Source organism: Sinocyclocheilus anshuiensis, unplaced genomic scaffold (genome assembly GCF_001515605.1).
Source record: "Sinocyclocheilus anshuiensis isolate Anshui unplaced genomic scaffold, SAMN03320099.WGS_v1.1 scaffold1346, whole genome shotgun sequence".
NCBI lineage: Eukaryota > Metazoa > Chordata > Actinopteri > Cypriniformes > Cyprinidae > Sinocyclocheilus > Sinocyclocheilus anshuiensis.
In genome coordinates this window covers 167,254-185,100 of record NW_015555726.1, presented here as the reverse complement: position 1 = coordinate 185,100, position 17,847 = coordinate 167,254, and the positions used below count along the sequence as shown (strand labels likewise).

Sequence of the window (17,847 nt, the reverse complement as noted above, 5' to 3'; positions counted from 1 at the left end):
AATCAATTCTAATACACTGATTTGACAGTGAATAGAAATGATAGAAATAATTTATAAGATTTTAAAATGTCTTTACTGTCACTTTTGACCAATTTAATGCATCTTTGCTGAATAAAAATATAAATTTCTTAAAAAAAAAACGTTTTTTTTTTTTTGTTAAATGCATTACCTTGCAGGCCAGAATTAGAATTAGGATCCATTTCAACAGTGAAACAGGAAAGAGAACAATAAAATGAGAGGAAATCAAAACGTACCTAATGAGTTTCCATCCTTGATGACTCATGTAAATGAAGAATGTAAAATGTGTGGAAAACCCAGAACAGACAAATATTTACATTACATCGGAGCTGATAGCGTCATGTGTCATTAAGTCCAGTTAAAGCCTTTCCAACCAAAGTCATCATTCAGGGCACAGAAATGAGTGCCGCTCATCTCATAACGACAGTCAAGCAAGGACGATGGTTTTCCAGTGAACCTGTGATGTGCAGCTCTGATTCATTTTCGTTTAATGAATTTGTGAGGCATTAAATTATACAAAATGATACAGAAATGAAGAGAAACATTCAAATCCTCATTCAGTTTTGATGAAGCTTTACTGCTTCTATAGTGAGTGCAAATATTCATGTTTCATTCTGATATATATATATATATATATATATATATATATATATAGTCTTAACATTGTGAAGAATGATTGAGAGTTACTTGTTATTTATTAAAGGTGTGAAATTTCAGCGGCGAAAAATCTTCACCAAAATGTTATTGCAAAAACTAAAGATTGATTTCACACAGATTCTTCCTGTCTTCCACTGGTTGACAAACAGATATAAACTGCTTACTTGTAATAATTTCAGAAAATTAAAAAAAAAAATACAGTTAATGAACGTTACAATACCATTCTTTCTTCCAAAACCTTAACACACAGCAGAACTTGTTCTTAACTGAAAACATAATCAAGGTCAGTTAAAGTTATTGATGAACAACATATAGGATTTGTGAGTTACCTAGAACTTGTAGGATAGAATCTGTAGAGGTTTCTGCGGTCGCAGATTCAGTGTAGGCCTGCTCATGGCTCACCTGGGACTGAACCGTTAGCAGCCCACAAACATACACAGCAGAATTTCAATCATTAATGTTTCCTGGTGAGTTTGCTCTTGGCTGTGAGCTGTTCCACCTCTCTCATAAAGCGCAGACACATTTCATCCTGCCACGGCAGAGACACACACTGCACTGCCACAGGGAGACCAACGCCACCCTTCACCGCCTGAAAACACACACACACACACACACGTTTCACTATATTAGTGAGGACATCTCATAGACATCCATTGTTTTTTATATCAGGTTAATGATATTTTCTATGGCCTTTCTCCTAAACATAACCATCACAGAAACCTGTGCAAAACACTACATTGATAACAAAACATGATTTGACCGAATTATAAGACTTTTTAACTAGTGATGACACACACAATGTCCTCACTAGTTAGCTGTCATGATATTTCACTAAGTGAGGACGTTTGCCCCTCACAAGTTTAGCTAAAGAAGTACACACACACAGAGAAACTGTTTTTTGTGCCTCATTTGCATCCCATGCCATATTATTGATATAATTAACCATTAACTTGGGTTTGCTTTGTAATACAAAATTAATTTTAAATCAATTTTATTTTTAATTTTGTTTATTGTCTGAATATCAACCAATCTGTATGTTCCCAATAATCACCATTAAATAGTCTAATAGGTTAAATAAAATAAAATATATAAAATAACATAAAAAAAAAAATCGACCTCAATGTTGCTTTTGAAATTAACATTTTAGGCTTTTTTAATGCACTGCATTTGACATTCCACCTTTAAAAATAATGGTTAGAATGTATAGTTTTTAAAGGAGTGATAATGTTTTGATCATACGTTTCTTATATAGTCTTCATAAGTATTTAACCCAAATCGCCACGCCCAAAACTCACAACACAGTGATACATTTCTTCAGAAAAGCATTTGTATGACACAATATTAAACATTATTGACTGTAAAATAAAGTTGTAATTTCTACACTGACAATTAAACCTAATTACAATTAAATAAAAATTAAATGCAAACATTTTAAATGTTATGGAGATGACACAAAACATGCTTGGAAACATTTTTTTCCATGTTGTTATGCGTTATTTGTAACAACACATTTGAAAAAAATCTATCAGAATATTAATAAAAAACTATTGGTACTCTGTAAGATTGTCATCCTATATTTAGGATTGGTCTAATATTTAAAAAAATGGGCATGGAAAAAATTTTTTTTGACACCTGTTAATTGTTTGTAATGAAATTATTAAATTAAAAACAAACAAACAAAAAAAAACAGGAGCAAATAGTGCAGTCTCCTTAGATTAGAATGACCCAAAAATACATCATATATGGATTTACTACTCTGTTTTTCTCAAGTTATAAGACCATTATATTTAGTAAAATTATAAAGTTTATAGTTTAATAAAACATATGTCAGCCTGCCGCTTTCTGTGTGGTTCCTTCTTTGTAATCTTGACTATACTGCCTCCTTGTGGTGGTCAGGCATTCAACCCACACAAAGTTTACAATGTATTAAGACCAGGTGTTGGGCAGTAACTAGTTACTAGTAACTTAGTTACTGTAATAATATTACTTTTTGCAGTAACTAGTAGTGTAACTAATTACTAATAAGATTTCAGTAAAAATATTACAGTTACCATCCATAAAACAGCTTAGTTACTAGCTTAGATCACTTTTGCCTCAACCCCGCTGATATAAAATCCAACAATCAAATCATTTCTAGATTTATTTTCATAATTTTCACAACTCGCACATGCATGTGATGTCCCCAGTGCAGCAGGCAAGCTTGGTATATGGAAAAGCTTACATTCAGCAGATAGAAATATTGCATTATATTGATTTTGTCAGGAAAAAAGATGATCTGAAGTGTAAGTTGTGGCTTTACTTTACTCTGACATTACATCCCACCAACATCCCTCTGATCAGCATGTGGTACATTATATTACTATAATTAAAAATCTTTTTGGAAAATTTCTTACAAACTTATGTGATTTGATAAAATACATAATGAAATATAATCGTATATGGAGAGATTACAATTAGCTTCAAGCTACACATGACAATTAATGAGATTAATACAACACTTTCACTTGAATGTCACTATCAATCAGTATTGAGTGTTTGTAATAACTTCTGACTGCGATCCAATGTGGATTTTGGTCAAATGATGAGGCAGAAATATGTTGTTAGTAACATTCTAGAAGCATTTCATGTGGAAAATACAGTTACAACTTCTGTGGGGCATGAAGAAAAAGTAATGTAACTAGTAGTGTAACTAATTACTGTTGCCAGAAAGTAATAAGTAACTATATTACTTTTGAATGGAATAACTAGTAACGAGTAATATATTGCATTCTTTGAGTAACTAGCCCAACACTGATTAAGACTGACAAAAACACATACGCATTTAATGGCAATTTACCTCAGTGGTCTTGCACTGGGAAAACGTACCTTAACGAAGAGTTTGTCCCACATGTCCCCATGGGCACCCGTGTACTGACTGAGCTGTGCCTCGTCCTCCTCCATCACTGTAGACACGGTCACCACCCCGGCAGGGAAGTTCAGCAGGTTGTACAGGCTGGTGTAACTGAGAGCACCTTCAGAGCGGAGAAAATTAACTTAGGTGACTGTTACTGACCTTATGTAATGCTGAAATCATTACGGTCAAGTTAATAAGTAACATGAAACCGCAGAAACCACAGAATCACAATCCACATCAGCCCAGTTTTTAAGTAAATCACTAACAGGAAGTATAAGATTGGCACATAGGTAAAGCACGTAAGCTTTTATTCCCTCAGCTTTACAAGTTAAATACAGTAAAAATTTTACAATAAATATGTTACATTTAAAGGAACAGTTCACCCAAAAATTTAAATTTGCTGAAAATGTACTTAACCTCAGGGCATTCAAGATATAGATAAGTTTGCTTCTTCTTCTGAACAAGTAAGCTTTTATTCAAGATGCAGAAATGTAGCATTCCATCACTTGCTCACCAATGGATCCTCTGCAGTGAATGGGTGCCGTCAGAATGTTTTGGCTTGTAAACGGTGCTTGATCTGTGCAGATTTCTCTCCTGATTTGGATAAGACAACTTTTTCCCCGGAGAAAGCAATATTATAGATAGAGGACTTATATTTTAGCTGGAAGCAAAGGTTTGAAGTTAAAAATGTCTTAATGATGAATTCGTTATTTTACAAACATGCAGCATTTGTCTTCTCAAGATGTTAACTGATGGACTGGAGTGGTGTGGATTATTGTGATGTTTTTATCGGAGGTTTGGACTCTCATTCTGACGGCACCCATTCACTGCAGAGGATCCATTGGTGAACAAGTGATGCAATGCTACATTTCTCCAAATATGTTGAAGAAACAAACTCATCTACATCTTGGATGGTCTGAGGGTGAACTATACCTTTAAAACCATCAAGGAGATGTAATCAAACGGAGACGTATGACAGGTCAAAAAAATGTTTTACTAGTCAAACTAACTAGTAATAACTAGTAATGCTGAAGGAATTAAAAGCAAAAAAAAACAAAAACAATGAGACGTCAGATGTGGTACAGTGATTAAGTAGTAAAAAAAAAAGACATACATATACACATACAGCAAACACACACACACACACACACACACACACACACACATATATATATATATAATTGCACTTCATGACAAAAATAATGTCAAACCTGGCCTTACGGACACAAAGATAATGTAAATGTAATGGTAATGTAAATATGAGGTAAGACAGTACTGGTGAGTCTCCCGCAGTAATTGAAACTGTAGGCTGGTCCAAGCATGGGACACAACAAAACATCCACATTCAGTCTCCTCCACTCTGCTATCACCTCCTGAATGTACTCCTACAGATAAGAAAACAGTCACGTCAGAATAAGAATCTTTCATATCCATGTTATTCAAAGTCACAATAATACACTGGAACGTGGACACGTAACAATATCATAAACATTATACAGCACGTAAAATACAGTTCAGACACAAGAGGTGAAGAATGTGGTCAATTTGGCAGAAAAATGTCCAATTTAAAAGTTGAGGAAGGTGTGAGGTGTGTTTGTGGAAGTTGTGCCAGACCTATTTAGCAGATCTTGATTTTTAGATGAGAATTGTGCAACAGCTATTGATTGAGTAAGGATATGCCGATGTGAAGGAGCCATGAAGGTGTATGCTGGTTTTCATCAGGATGGCTTTTAATTTTTTTCTAGCAATGATTAAACTTGCTTTGCATGGTTTAATGTAGTATAGCAATAAGCCCCCCTCAGTTCCAAAACATCACCAGCTCTTTTTCCCTTGATAAAGTTGATAATCATTTACATGCTGTTGAAAATCCACATTACGAAATCAATATAATAAATAACTACCTCAATATTTACATGTTGTCTCCACAATTCTGCAACAGACCTTAAAAAAGGAAGAAAAAAGTTAAATAATTTAAATATATTATATATTAAATGAACCCAAAAATTCATTTAAATTCTGCACAAACACAAAGCTATCAGACTTCTGAAGACTGTTAATATATATTATGGTGTTTTTTTGTTTGCTGTGTTGTTTATGTTTAACAAGAGAAAAAAAAAAAAAAGAGTAATTTTTTAGGTTTTGAAGGGTAAATAATTAATTTTAAAAGTAAATCATTCTTTTTTTAATTTTTGGGTGAAAATACACTTCCATTCAAAAGTTTGTGATTGATAAGTGTTTTTTTTATGTTTTGAAAGAAGTCTCTTCTGCTCACCAATGCTGCAATTATTTTATCAATATACAGCAAAAACAGTAATATTGTGAAATTTTATTACAATTTAACTTTTTAAAAAAAATCTGAATATACTCTTAAATGTAGTTTATTTCTGTGATCAAAGCTGAATTTTACTCCAGTCTTCAGTGTCACATGATCCGGATGTTTTAAAGGAAGCAGATTAGAAGGATAGAACGGGAAACTGAAAGGTGAAATGTGTGGTCAGAAAGGATATACCAACTAAGAAGCATAATGTACACTAAATTATGTGAGAGAAAATACTCTGTGTGAAGCTGAAGTTGGACGAACTGGTGTTTTTTTGTTATTAAAAAAACATTTTTTTATTTGTTCAATAAGTTTGTTATTTTTAATAAAGCTGCTGTGTAAAAGCATTTGCAACAAACACCGTTTTGACTGCTTGTCTATTCGTATATGGTTTACTTGTGAGCTCATTAAGTGAGTCAAAGGTTACATTCAGAAATCATTCTATGCTGATTTGCTGCTCAAGAAACATTTCTGATTATTATCAATGTTGAAAACAGTTGTACTGCTTCATATTTCACATGATAAAATGTATTTTGGGATTCTTTAATGAGTACGAAGATTAGAAAAAACAGCATTTTTAACTTTTTGTTTTTAATTATGCAAATTTTTATTGCTGCTTTATCAATTTAATGCATCCTTGCTGAATAAAAGTACTTATTTCTTTGAAAAAAATCGTACTGATCCCAAACTTTGAGCGGCAGTGTATTTCAAATTTTTCTAAAACTTTTAAATTGTAAACAAAAAAAACAAAAAGTAATTGTAACCAACTTAGATAACACTCTAGCAAATAATATTTATCAACATAATTATGTTCATTATTCAAATGAATAAAATGTGCATCTCTATAACTGACCCAATTCCAAGAGTTGCATCTATGCTTGCAGACATCCGTGGACACTGAAGAGTACAAACATCAAAACCAGAGAAAAACATAATAGGTTGAATATCCTCTTTCCAAAACAACTGATTGCTTAATTAGATGCAAATGAGAAGCAGGAAACAATTGCAATTTCATCACTCACAAAAGGCTTGAGAACAACAGAAATTAGCCTCTTTATGAAGCCTGGAGTGCTCAACACGATGTACTGATCGCGGAGACACGGGTCAATGGGGCCTGGCTTCCTGAAATCACACAAAACACATACAATATACAACAGACACATGGTTACTATGAATAAGATGTGGCTACAGTGCCTTTAATGACAATCTAAATGTGCTGATAACAGACGTACAGATGACTGATGAGGGTACGACCTCCGTCACCCATGACCCCTCTGACAGTCAACTCATGGAAGACATGGTAGAGCCGCAGGGGTTGCAATGGAACCAGCTAAAATGTGAACGACACACCAGAACATCAGAGCAGTTTTTCAAGTGTTTTGACACAGCTTTTAACCCTCAGATGTATGGTGTCCACTACAGTGGACTGAAAACCATTCAGACTTTCATGACCAATTCATAACCACTGTTATGTGGTTTGAAAAGGGCATTTTCTTTCTTACCTACAATCTGCCACTGGTTTACATAACTGTTAAGGCAGTGTGTCTGTGTACCGTGTGCCCCGCTCTCTCCAGCAGGTCCTTAGTCTCCCTGAAGGCCCTGGCCATGCTCGGAGACGGCTGCAGATACCCGTCGTTCTCATGATAACCAATCCTCAGGGGCTCGGAGCTCTCATACACCTGTTTAACAAGAGCAAAGTATCATAGATTCTGCATTTGCATTACACATCACAAATACAGGCATCTTTGGTGTGTGATATTTAATATGCAACCTCTTGGTTGAATGGTATGGGAGGGACGGTGGGGTCTAAGGAGAACATGTCCTGGCAGAGCAGTGCCCGCATACACAGTGCCAAGCTCTCGACATCTCTTGCCAAAGGGCCAAGAGAGGACGACACTGCAAACACACCAGCACAATGCTACAATTACACGATAGACAGTACCTGATGTTCTGTAGGTGTAAAGTTCAGGACTAGAACAGCATGATGATAAACATGATCTCACCTGATTTCTGGCCTTTGACGCAAGAACTGATTCCACAAACACTAAAGATAAATGATAAAAAAAAAAAGCAAAACAGAGAACAAGAGAAACAGGTAGATTAAGGTTAAAGGTGACTTTCACAAAACCTGTCAATATCATGCCAAGATTGGAACAGGAAATGTTCACCTCAAATTCAAAAACAGGTAACAAGAATTTATATATTTCTTGAATAAAATAAAGCATTTTTACAATGTGACATTATTTACATGTCAATGAAAATATGACCTAGACATGTTTTTGAGATTGAGCCGCACATATGCAATTAATAAAGGACATTACATTATGGTTATTGTATGAAACATTATTACATTAGTAATTAGGCTACTATATATATATATATATATATTTCTCTCTCTCTCTTTTAAATGATCATCCCTGATACCTTGATTTTCTATAGCAAATAAGTGATTATTTAAAACTGGAGATTTGCAAGAATACAAGCATTGAATTTTTTTTCTACTAAATACCTGAGCACATGCTAGTAATGGCTAAATGAAACACCAGATTAACCCTGTTACTGTTTTAACACATAACAATATCTCAACATATATAAATTTTTATGATTTATGTTGAGTAGACACAAGGGAATTTATAGAACTCAAGAGGTTATTTGTAGGACAGAATCTTTAAAATTTTCAATGACTGTAACAAGCATTACACTTCCAAAACCTATTGTAAACCCTTTGCTTTGAAATATGAAACTCTTCCTCACCGCATACAGTATCCTCACACAAATGAGATTTAAGATGCATATGAACCTTATCCTCCTTGCTGTGGGCTTAAATCCACAAATCCCACAGAAGGATGCTGGGATACGAATGCTCCCAGCAATGTCAGTGCCTATGCCTAGAAAAGAGCCGCCTCCTCCAATCAGAGCTCCCTCCCCTCCGGATGAACCACCAGGGGACTTCTGAAGGTTGCAGGGGTTCAAGGTTTGCCCATAAATGGGGTTACTGCAGTCATAACTACAGTAGATACAAACACAGAGGGTTTGAGTTGGTAACAACAGTGGATACAAAGGTACAAAGTAGCTTTCCAGAACCTTCACTCTCTCTCTTCCTGAGTGGTGAAAAAAGCTTCTAACCTAGTTGACCCCTGAAACTTGGCATTTGTGATCGAGATCATCACTTCTCATAAAATGTATATAAAAAAGCTTCTAACCTAGTTGACCCCTGAAACTTGGCATTTGTGATCGAGATCATTATAATCAACTTTTTCTTCTCATAAAATGTATAATGATTGTGGGGCCCCAGGTGTTTATGACTGGTGTTAAACCACTCTTTGTTTTTTGAACTGTACAGGGGTCTTATCTTGGGAAAATCATGGTTTCAGCATAAGTTACACCTTAGATCTTATACATTCCCATGTAATAGCAGACCATAATGTCATAATACCATAAGTTTAACAGATGGCAATAAAAATCTGTTCTGTTATGAATACTGAGGTCTGCAGGAGAGAACTGAAGTACTTTTAGAAAGCACCAACTAGTTATAGGAATATTTGCCCTTGGGCTGTATGCCTCTGTTCCACAGATAAATGTCTCAAAATAGTAACACATAAATTGATTTGTGAGGTGAACAGTTGAATTTCATGAATAAAGGCTACTGGAAAAAGTAAGAAATTATATTCTTTATAAAAGGAAAAAAAATAAAGAATGAAATCAAATTAAACCTATCTTAAAGAGCTTTTTTTTTTATTGTGACATTGCATGTTTGCCCCCAAATTCTCAATGTTGCACATTGTTGTTTTAGTATCACCATAAATTGATTTGTGAGGTGAACAGTTGAATTTCATGAATAAAGGCTACTGGAAAAAGTAAGAAATTATATTCTTTATAAAAGGAAAAAAATAATGAAATGAAATCAAATGAAACCTATCTTAAAGAGCTTTTTTTTTTTATTGTGACATTGCATGTTTGCCCCCAAATTCTCAATGTTGCACATTGTTGTTTTAGTATCATTGAGATTCTATTACAGTTTTCATTCAATATCTTCATTTTCTATTTCTGGTTTCAGGTTAATTTTAGTTAAAGCTGTAGTAATTTTGTTGTATGTTTTTGGCATTTACAAAAAAAATATATCAATATGGTTTTGTATTTCTTTTTCACTTTTAGATGTAATAATTATAGTTTATCAAGTTAAACCAAACAAAAATTAGAAATGTTGCCTTGGCAACCAGCTGAAATATAATAAGTTTTTTTAATATATATTTTATTTTAATTTCAAGTGAAAAGGTTTTTTGTGGTTTCAGTTTTCATCCTGTCTGGACACAATATTTTATTAAAATCAGCAAAAATTAAATTCAAATTCAACAACAAACATTGTTTTATACTTACAACTGTTCTTTACAATATAAATAATATATCATTTTTTCCTTGTTGAAAATGAGATTTTACATTGACAGTTGTCAGAGGGAGGATAAATGAGCTTAAATATCATGAATAATGTTGCAAAAAAAAAAAAGGACCTTTTATGACTAAGCTCCAGCAAATGAGCTACTAACTGCACGGTCTCTTCATACACTCTTGCTGGTTTAAGATAAATTTTTTTCTGACTCTTCTTGGCCTGCAAATCATTTGATATTACCAGGATTTTCCATTTAATTTTTTTCCCCAGAATGATATAGTGTTTACTCACTTGAGAAGACCTTGTGGTATGTTGGTCTTGATGAACGGGATCGCGCCCTGCTTCTTCAGCACTGTAACCACCACACTGTCCACGAGCGCAGGCTGATCCAACTTACTCACCACACCACAGGAAGTGTCATGACCCTGCTCACACAAACAGGATGTTACATACACCTCAAACAGGAAGACACTTCTCTGAACCTGTCTAACCATCATATTCACCTCATATGCGACGTTGTCCTTGATGCTGATGGGCACTCCGTACAGAAGACCTTTCTTTTGAGACTTGATGTCTTCCAGCTGTGCCACAGACTCCATTAAGATCTCAGTGCTGCAGTTCAGATTCTTGTTCACCTCCAGAGCCTTTGAAGTACAACATTACACAACTCAACAAAGAGTTTTCTTTTCCTGCTGGCCCTGTGCACTTTTTCACACGGATCCCAAAGTAAAGAAAGCAATATATGATATATATATATATATATATATATATATATATCATATATTGCTTTCTTTACTTTGGGATCCGTGTGAAAAAGTGCACAGGGCCAGCAGGAAAAGAAAACTCTTTGTTGAGTTGTGTAATGTTAATAGTTAATAGTTGTATCTCAGCCAAATATTGTCCTATCATAACAAACCATACATCAACGGAAAGCTTATTCAGCTTTCAGAGGATGTATAAATCTCAATTTCGTTTTTGTGGTCCAGGGTCACATATATTATTGCTTATCCTCTTTTAAGAGGAGAGATGTTTTTTTATTATTACTATAGCTAACATTTATAATATAAGTAAAATATAAGTAAAACTACTAGTAAATGTTGTACAGAATAGATTACACAAGACAGCTCAATGTCTCAAAATTGTAAACCTCTGAAGCTAGCCATAAACTCATAAATATCATACACTAGCCACATGTAAAATATGGCAGCAGTCCCAACCTTTTCCATTAAGGCATAAAGCACAGCGTCTGGCTGCAGAGAGCCGTCCTTGAGTTTCCCAGTGAGCTCAGGCAAAGACAGAGACACTATAGAGCTGCTCTCAAAGTCTGGGTTCTGGAAAGACGAGAGAAGCAACTATCACATATTTAAATAAATCAATATATAATAGAGGAGACTGGGGCTAGTTGTCTCAAGTGCTTGATCTGAGTAACTAGAAGGTTTTGAGTCAAAAGTCCAATTACACAAATGCTTTTTTTCTCTAGCAGTGTGATTTTATAAGTTGGTTTCCAAACATCTAGTTAAATGTGTCAAATTAGTTTAAACTAAAATTACAGTATCATAATGTTCTTGTAACATCAGTTATGTAAAAATGGAGAACTACACCACACTCACCGCCATTCAGAAAAGAGTCAACAATATAGTGAAAATAGACTTTGTCTTTATCTGATTCTCTATAAAAAGCAGACTGCACTGATAAAAATTATTCTGTGGTGAAGTAAATACTACAGATTTAGTGCAGGCAAGAATAAAATCAAATCAAATAAAAAAATCTCTATTAGTACTCAATTCAAGCTTGCAAAAATTAAAGTTTGAACTTACAAGTATATTTTACTTGGAATTGTTTTTGAGTAATTATCAAAAATATGTTTTAAATATGTAAATATCTTTTACATGTGTTTAATTACTCTATTTGAGCGGCACAAGAATGGAAAATATAGTGGATTTTGTTACAGCTTCCATTTGTACAGTTACATAAACTTTACTGTTTACATTTAGCTTAAAGATTGACAGTAGCAGAAGATTCCATTGTGACAACTTACCCCATATTATGTGACACTATCATTTTTATACACGACAGGCACATTCATAAACACTTACTCTACACACAATGCATATTCCATGTATATTGCATTAATAATAGATGCATGTTAGTTTTTATACCTGTATTTTAAATTGTTGCACCGCTTGTTCAGCCTGTAGAAGAGATGTATCTCGTCTTTTCCGTGCGTTTAGTATTTTCTTCTGAATCTTCTGGTAATTTCTCCATTTCAAGAAGAGATATAATGCACCTGTACCGCAAACTGTGGCTGCAATCACCGGCGTCCAGTTAATATCCATGTCTAATTCAAGCTGCTGCACATTAAAGCGCTCCATAACTGCTGCTCAGTGCGTGTGTGTGTGTGTGTGTGTGTGTGTGTGGCGATCGTGCTCTCATGAGCTGTGAGTCACCGGGTGTTTTTAAGAACCCGGCCATAGTGAACAGGGTTGCCAGGTTTTCACAACAAAACCCTCCCAATTGCTACTCAAAACTAGCCCAATGACATTTTGAGTGGGGCTCCCCGTTAAAAATCGCGTTCCGGGGGAGGTAAAATACACGTTTTTGGCGGGGTTCCTTCCCCTGGTAAAATTCGCACTCCAGGGGCTAAATAATTTCACGTTATCGGGGTCGCTTTAACCCGCGGCAACAGTGACAAAGTAGCCCAATTCCGCGGGAGAACCGCGGACTTGGCAACACTGATAGTGAAAGACATCAAAAGAAACTGTCCGCACTAGAGCTCCACTTGGAGATCTGTGGAAGAGAGGTAGTAATGTTCAATATGTGGTTAAAAGTATGCAGAATGCACTTAATGAAGTGGGAAACTTTTTGACGCTGACCCATATGCTATACATCCATAATCTATAGTTGACCTAATTAATGCGAAATATATTTTTTCCAATGAGTGACGCTTGACGCCCCAATCAATACATCTTAACCTGTTTTTATTTCTACTTTATTTTATTTTTATTTGTACTCCAGGCCAACAGCTGGCAGCAGAACATTTACAATGTAACGCAGATCAACGCTGACAGGTTAGGGTTCCTTTAACCACTGGTTTTTAGAGGCAACAATTTTATTGCTAATGCAAAAACAGTGACAAAGTAGCCCAATTCCGCGGGAGAACCGCGGACTTGGCAACACTGATAGTGAAAGACATCAAAAGAAACTGTCCGCACTAGAGCTCCACTTGGAGATCTGTGGAAGAGAGGTAGTAATGTTCAATATGTGGTTAAAAGTATGCAGAATGCAATTAATGAAGTGGAAAAATGGACAGATAAATGGGGATTTCGTTTATCAGTGTCGAAAACACAGGTAATTTGTTTTTCAAAAAAGAGAGAAAGTCCTAATATTAGATTAAAGCTATACGGTAAACCTTTTGAACAAGTGAATGTGATAAGATATTTGGGGGTATGGTTTGATTCAAAACTGACATTTGATTTGCCATTTATATACAACAAATAATTGATAAATGCAAAAAAGTTTTAAATATATTAAATATATATAATGTTTAAATGCATGTTACCTAGGCTACCTAGCTACCTGCACCTAAGGATATCACAGCTTTTCTCCCTGTCAGGATCTTTTAGGCAATTTTGAGCGCAGCTCGTAGTCTTCCTCTTATGCAGGGATCTGATTTCCATCTGCACTAGTGTTGCTACGTTCGTGAACGAATCGTTCTTTTTGAACGAATCTTTTAGGTGAACGAATCGTTCACGTGATCCATTGACTCATATTTCTCGTTCACTGAAATTCCTCCCTCCACAGCAGCGCATGCGCAGATCAGTGAACCGGGTAGCTCTGTGGACTGTTTCATCCTGTCAAAGAATGACTAAACCTCGAGCCAATAGCCTTCGAGTATGAGATGTGACGGACCATGTGATTTGTTGAATGTAGTGAACGAATACGCCCTCAGTGTTGCCAATTTAGTAATTTTGGTGAACGAACTGAAAATGAACGAATCTCTTGAAAGAATCAAAATTTCCATCACTAATCTGCACAGGAAATGGAATGATGAAAGTTGGAGCGGGGCAAGTTTTTTTTTTAAGAATAGAATTAAAATAGAGAGTGCTAGAGTTAGAGGGTCAAATAAATGGTCAGCACTTTAACCAAACATTATTTTTTAAAGGTATGGACTGTCAAAAAAAAAATGTTGTTTAATAATAAAGTAAAAGAAATTCATTTTAAAAGCAATCGTCATTAATACCCTTGTAATAAATATCTAAGTCAACTTAACCATAATATTTCTCCACTCTGCTCATTTATTCTATTTCTGTTATTATTCTAAACAACTCTGGCTTCAAATATCAGCTTCTATTTCTTGTGTTCCACCAGCTCTGTAGTATTTCCATCAGTAAGGTTCTTTTCCGTTCTGATATTTCTAACAATAAGGAGTTAAACGATGTCTTAAACTTTATTTGTATGATGGGTAAATTCCATATCCACAAAGCTAGATACCTTACATTTAAACCCAGCTGCAAAATATTTGCTTCTGATCTATATTTATTATTATTATCATCACTTGAAAAAGTCTCCTCTAATAAAAAAGCTCTGAAGACATCTCGTATTATAGAACAGTTTTTAATTCAATTGTAATTTGTTAATTTTTTCGTCTCTCCTCTGTATTGCTCCATATGTTCTTTGTTCAGTATTATTTATTTCTTTTGTATTGAATTATATTTCTGCAAAGTTTTGTAAAGACATTGACTTGAAGTGTGTTTTCTGTAAAGAGGAAAATGAGAGTAGTGTCCATTTATTTTATGTATTTATAAAAAACTATTTTGCTGTGATTTTTTATTTGTATTTTTGTTAAAAAATACTAAGATTGAATTGCAACTCAAAGAAAAGGATGCTATACTGTTGACTTCAAAATTTGGTATAATGTGAATTTACTCATTATATATAGAAAATTCTTTATTCACAAATGTAAATGGACAGTGATAAAAAAAAAGTTTTTACTCATTTTAAAATAGAAATAGGCCACTACCTGCACACATTAAAAGAAGCAAGAAATAACAAGGCGAAAAAACTGTAAAATATTTTAAAGTCTTAAATCTATTCTTTGAATAATTTGTAACTATTTGTACTTGTTTATGGACATGTGATTTTCTTATTGCTTTCCTTTTATTATTTTTTTATTATAATTTTTGCTTATTATTGTATTTGTTTTGATGTAATTTAGCCTATATGTTATTGCCCTTGTATGTTCATTGTTCTAAAGATTGCAATAAAAAAAAATAACTTCACTATTTTGAGAATTTGTGTCGAATACAGAATGATCCGCACAGACCGATGATGGCAGGACTCTAAATATGTTTATTTACAGCTGAAGTGGCTAAACAGCGTGAACCGGAAGTTGACAGAGGTGGACCGTCTCTCTTTGCACGAAAGCACTTACAACTTCCGGAAAGGGTCACGCTGTCCTCCATCGGCGCATATCACAGTCCGCAGAGGGTCACATCAGGGAAAACTCAGCTGAAATCATGGTTTTCGAAGATAAAATGATCACGAATGGAGAGCCAGAGGAGGTATAGTAGCCTATACTATTTTACAGAGCGGTTTAAATGTCATTTAGTGTGTTAAAGAAGCCGCTTTATGTAAATCCGCTCTGGTTGATGGGCCGAGCCTGATCTATACGCTGAACCTAATGTACATATTTACTGTTATTTTATGCTTCTGCTGTCTAAACTGTTGCGGGAGATTTTGCCTTTGTCTTGTATGAGTAAATACTTGTTGTTGTTGTTGTTGTTGTTGTTGTTGTTGTTGTTGTTGTTGTTGTTGTTGTTGTTGTTGTTGTTGTTTTCATACTATTTATGTACATAAGCATTTATATGTAGCCAAATAATACACTGTGTTGTGTTCAGGAGGAGGAGGAAGAAGAAGAGGAGGAGGACATGGTGGTATGTCTTGTATTATAAAGCAATATTATATTGGCATAGTATGTCCAAATAAGTTAAAATTAATTAAAAATTATATTTAGCAGTTGTTCAAAAGTGATTAATGGATACTGTCATGCCCTTGATCAAGAATCAGTCTTCTGTAAGCCACTTTGGATATATAGCTATATATACTAATCATCTTACTTATAATTTCACATACATACATATATATATATATATATATATATATATATATATATCATGAAAACGTTAGTGACAATGTAATTTCACCCCCAATTCAAAGAAAATGCATCTGCATGCAGCAATATGGCAGGCTCCATAACATGTACGAAGAACATGGCCAAAATCGTCACATCTGAAAAAGTAGATCTTGTGGATGCCTTGTGAACACAGCTGTGCAGTTTTGATGATTTTCTGAATTTATGGTGCCACCTAGAATTGTAAGTCTGTAATAAATTTGACACGTATCCTTACATTTCGCTCGTGTCCTTATTTACCAGTTCTTATTCACTTTCATTTCAGTCAATCCCAAGACCGAACGTTATGTCTCAAGTCTCATATCATAGATGATGTGCATCTTCGTAATGTCTTGATGTCTATGCATACTGAGTTGGATGAAGATTGTTGTTGAATGTTTGCTCCTCAGGACCCATTAGAGACGGTGCGGGAGAAGTGTGAGCAGACAGAGCATTGCGTTCACACTCGTGAGCGGCTCGAGGCGTGCGAGACGCGGGTCGGCTCGCGCTCAGAGACAACGGAAGACTGTACGGAGGAGCTCTTTGACTTCCTGCACGCTCGTGACCACTGTGTGAGTGCTGGTGCTCTGGATGTTAGATGTCAGTGATTGCTACGGAGGTTTAGATTAGAGTCTTTGACTTTGCTAAGATGCTGGTGACTTGTTTACAGATTAGGTTTGAAGTCACACACCTAACTTCGAACAGTAGTTTAACCAAAATTATAAATTCTATCATTATTTATTCTCTCGTTTGTCATAACAAACTTGTATGCTGCTACTTTTTTCAGTGAAAAATTCTCCCAAAATTATAAATTTGTGACAGAATTTTTGTTTTTGAATTAACTGTTTAAAATTATTTTTTATATTCATTATAACTTGTTCTGCTCTGTTTGTTTTCTGCAGGTGGCCCACAAGGTTTTCCAGTCAGTCAAATAAACGGAGCATCTCAGCGCTCGGTTATATATATATATATATATATATATATATAACATGTGATTTGAAATTAAATTTTATTTTATTTTACCCATTTTTTTTTTTTTTTTTTTCATGTAATCAATCAGTAAATTGCAGAAGTGCTTTAAACATCCTGACGTCTTTCCTATCGGATTTGCTCTGTTAGGCGGGACTTGCACCACTACAGCGTGTTTCATTGGCCACATCAGCGCCCGGAAGTTAAAGTCGATAGAAATTGAACCAATCAGCGTTATTTCCGTAGAATTTGAGCAGCTAGAATAGAAATTGACATGAAATAAGATTGTTTTAACTGGCGGAATTAGAAGTTCTGTATTTACCGAGTGTTCTTAGCTCAATGGATATTAAGTTATTATTCAGATGTAAATTATTAAATACGTGAATTATAAAAATGTTTTGTCACGTGGTATCTGCTACTTTTCTCTGCGCTGGGCT

The 17,847-nt window shown here is 34.7% G+C and overlaps 2 protein-coding genes across 4 annotated transcripts; one reads left to right on the top strand and one right to left on the bottom strand.

Annotated features, from left to right (window-relative positions):
* Positions 1 to 265: 265 nt before the first annotated feature.
* LOC107672680 (vitamin D3 hydroxylase-associated protein-like) lies at positions 266 to 12,719 on the bottom strand. Its single transcript, XM_016465985.1, has 15 exons — positions 12,432 to 12,719; positions 11,490 to 11,603; positions 10,776 to 10,916; positions 10,564 to 10,697; positions 8,686 to 8,892; positions 7,889 to 7,929; positions 7,657 to 7,781; positions 7,439 to 7,564; positions 7,118 to 7,215; positions 6,908 to 7,007; positions 6,739 to 6,782; positions 5,470 to 5,509; positions 4,845 to 4,953; positions 3,541 to 3,686; positions 266 to 1,264 (listed from the first exon to the last, which is right to left on the bottom strand). Exons 1-15 carry the CDS (start codon positions 12,642 to 12,644, stop codon positions 1,130 to 1,132), a joined length of 1,773 nt encoding a protein of 590 aa, XP_016321471.1. The 5' UTR covers positions 12,645 to 12,719; the 3' UTR covers positions 266 to 1,129.
* A 2,957-nt stretch (positions 12,720 to 15,676) lies between these two features.
* Positions 15,677 to 17,431, top strand: LOC107672656 (cytochrome b-c1 complex subunit 6, mitochondrial-like). Of its 3 annotated transcripts, none has more exons than XM_016465943.1 (4): positions 15,677 to 15,833; positions 16,176 to 16,205; positions 16,852 to 17,013; positions 17,344 to 17,431. In XM_016465943.1, the coding sequence occupies exons 1-4, from the start codon at positions 15,789 to 15,791 to the stop codon at positions 17,374 to 17,376; spliced, it is 270 nt and encodes an 89-aa protein (XP_016321429.1). In that variant the 5' UTR covers positions 15,677 to 15,788; the 3' UTR covers positions 17,377 to 17,431. The 3 variants fall into 3 exon arrangements, with proteins under 3 accessions (XP_016321429.1, XP_016321427.1, XP_016321428.1); XM_016465941.1 differs by having other exon boundaries at positions 15,678 to 15,833; positions 16,170 to 16,205; XM_016465942.1 differs by having other exon boundaries at positions 15,680 to 15,833; positions 16,173 to 16,205.
* Positions 17,432 to 17,847: the final 416 nt, after the last annotated feature.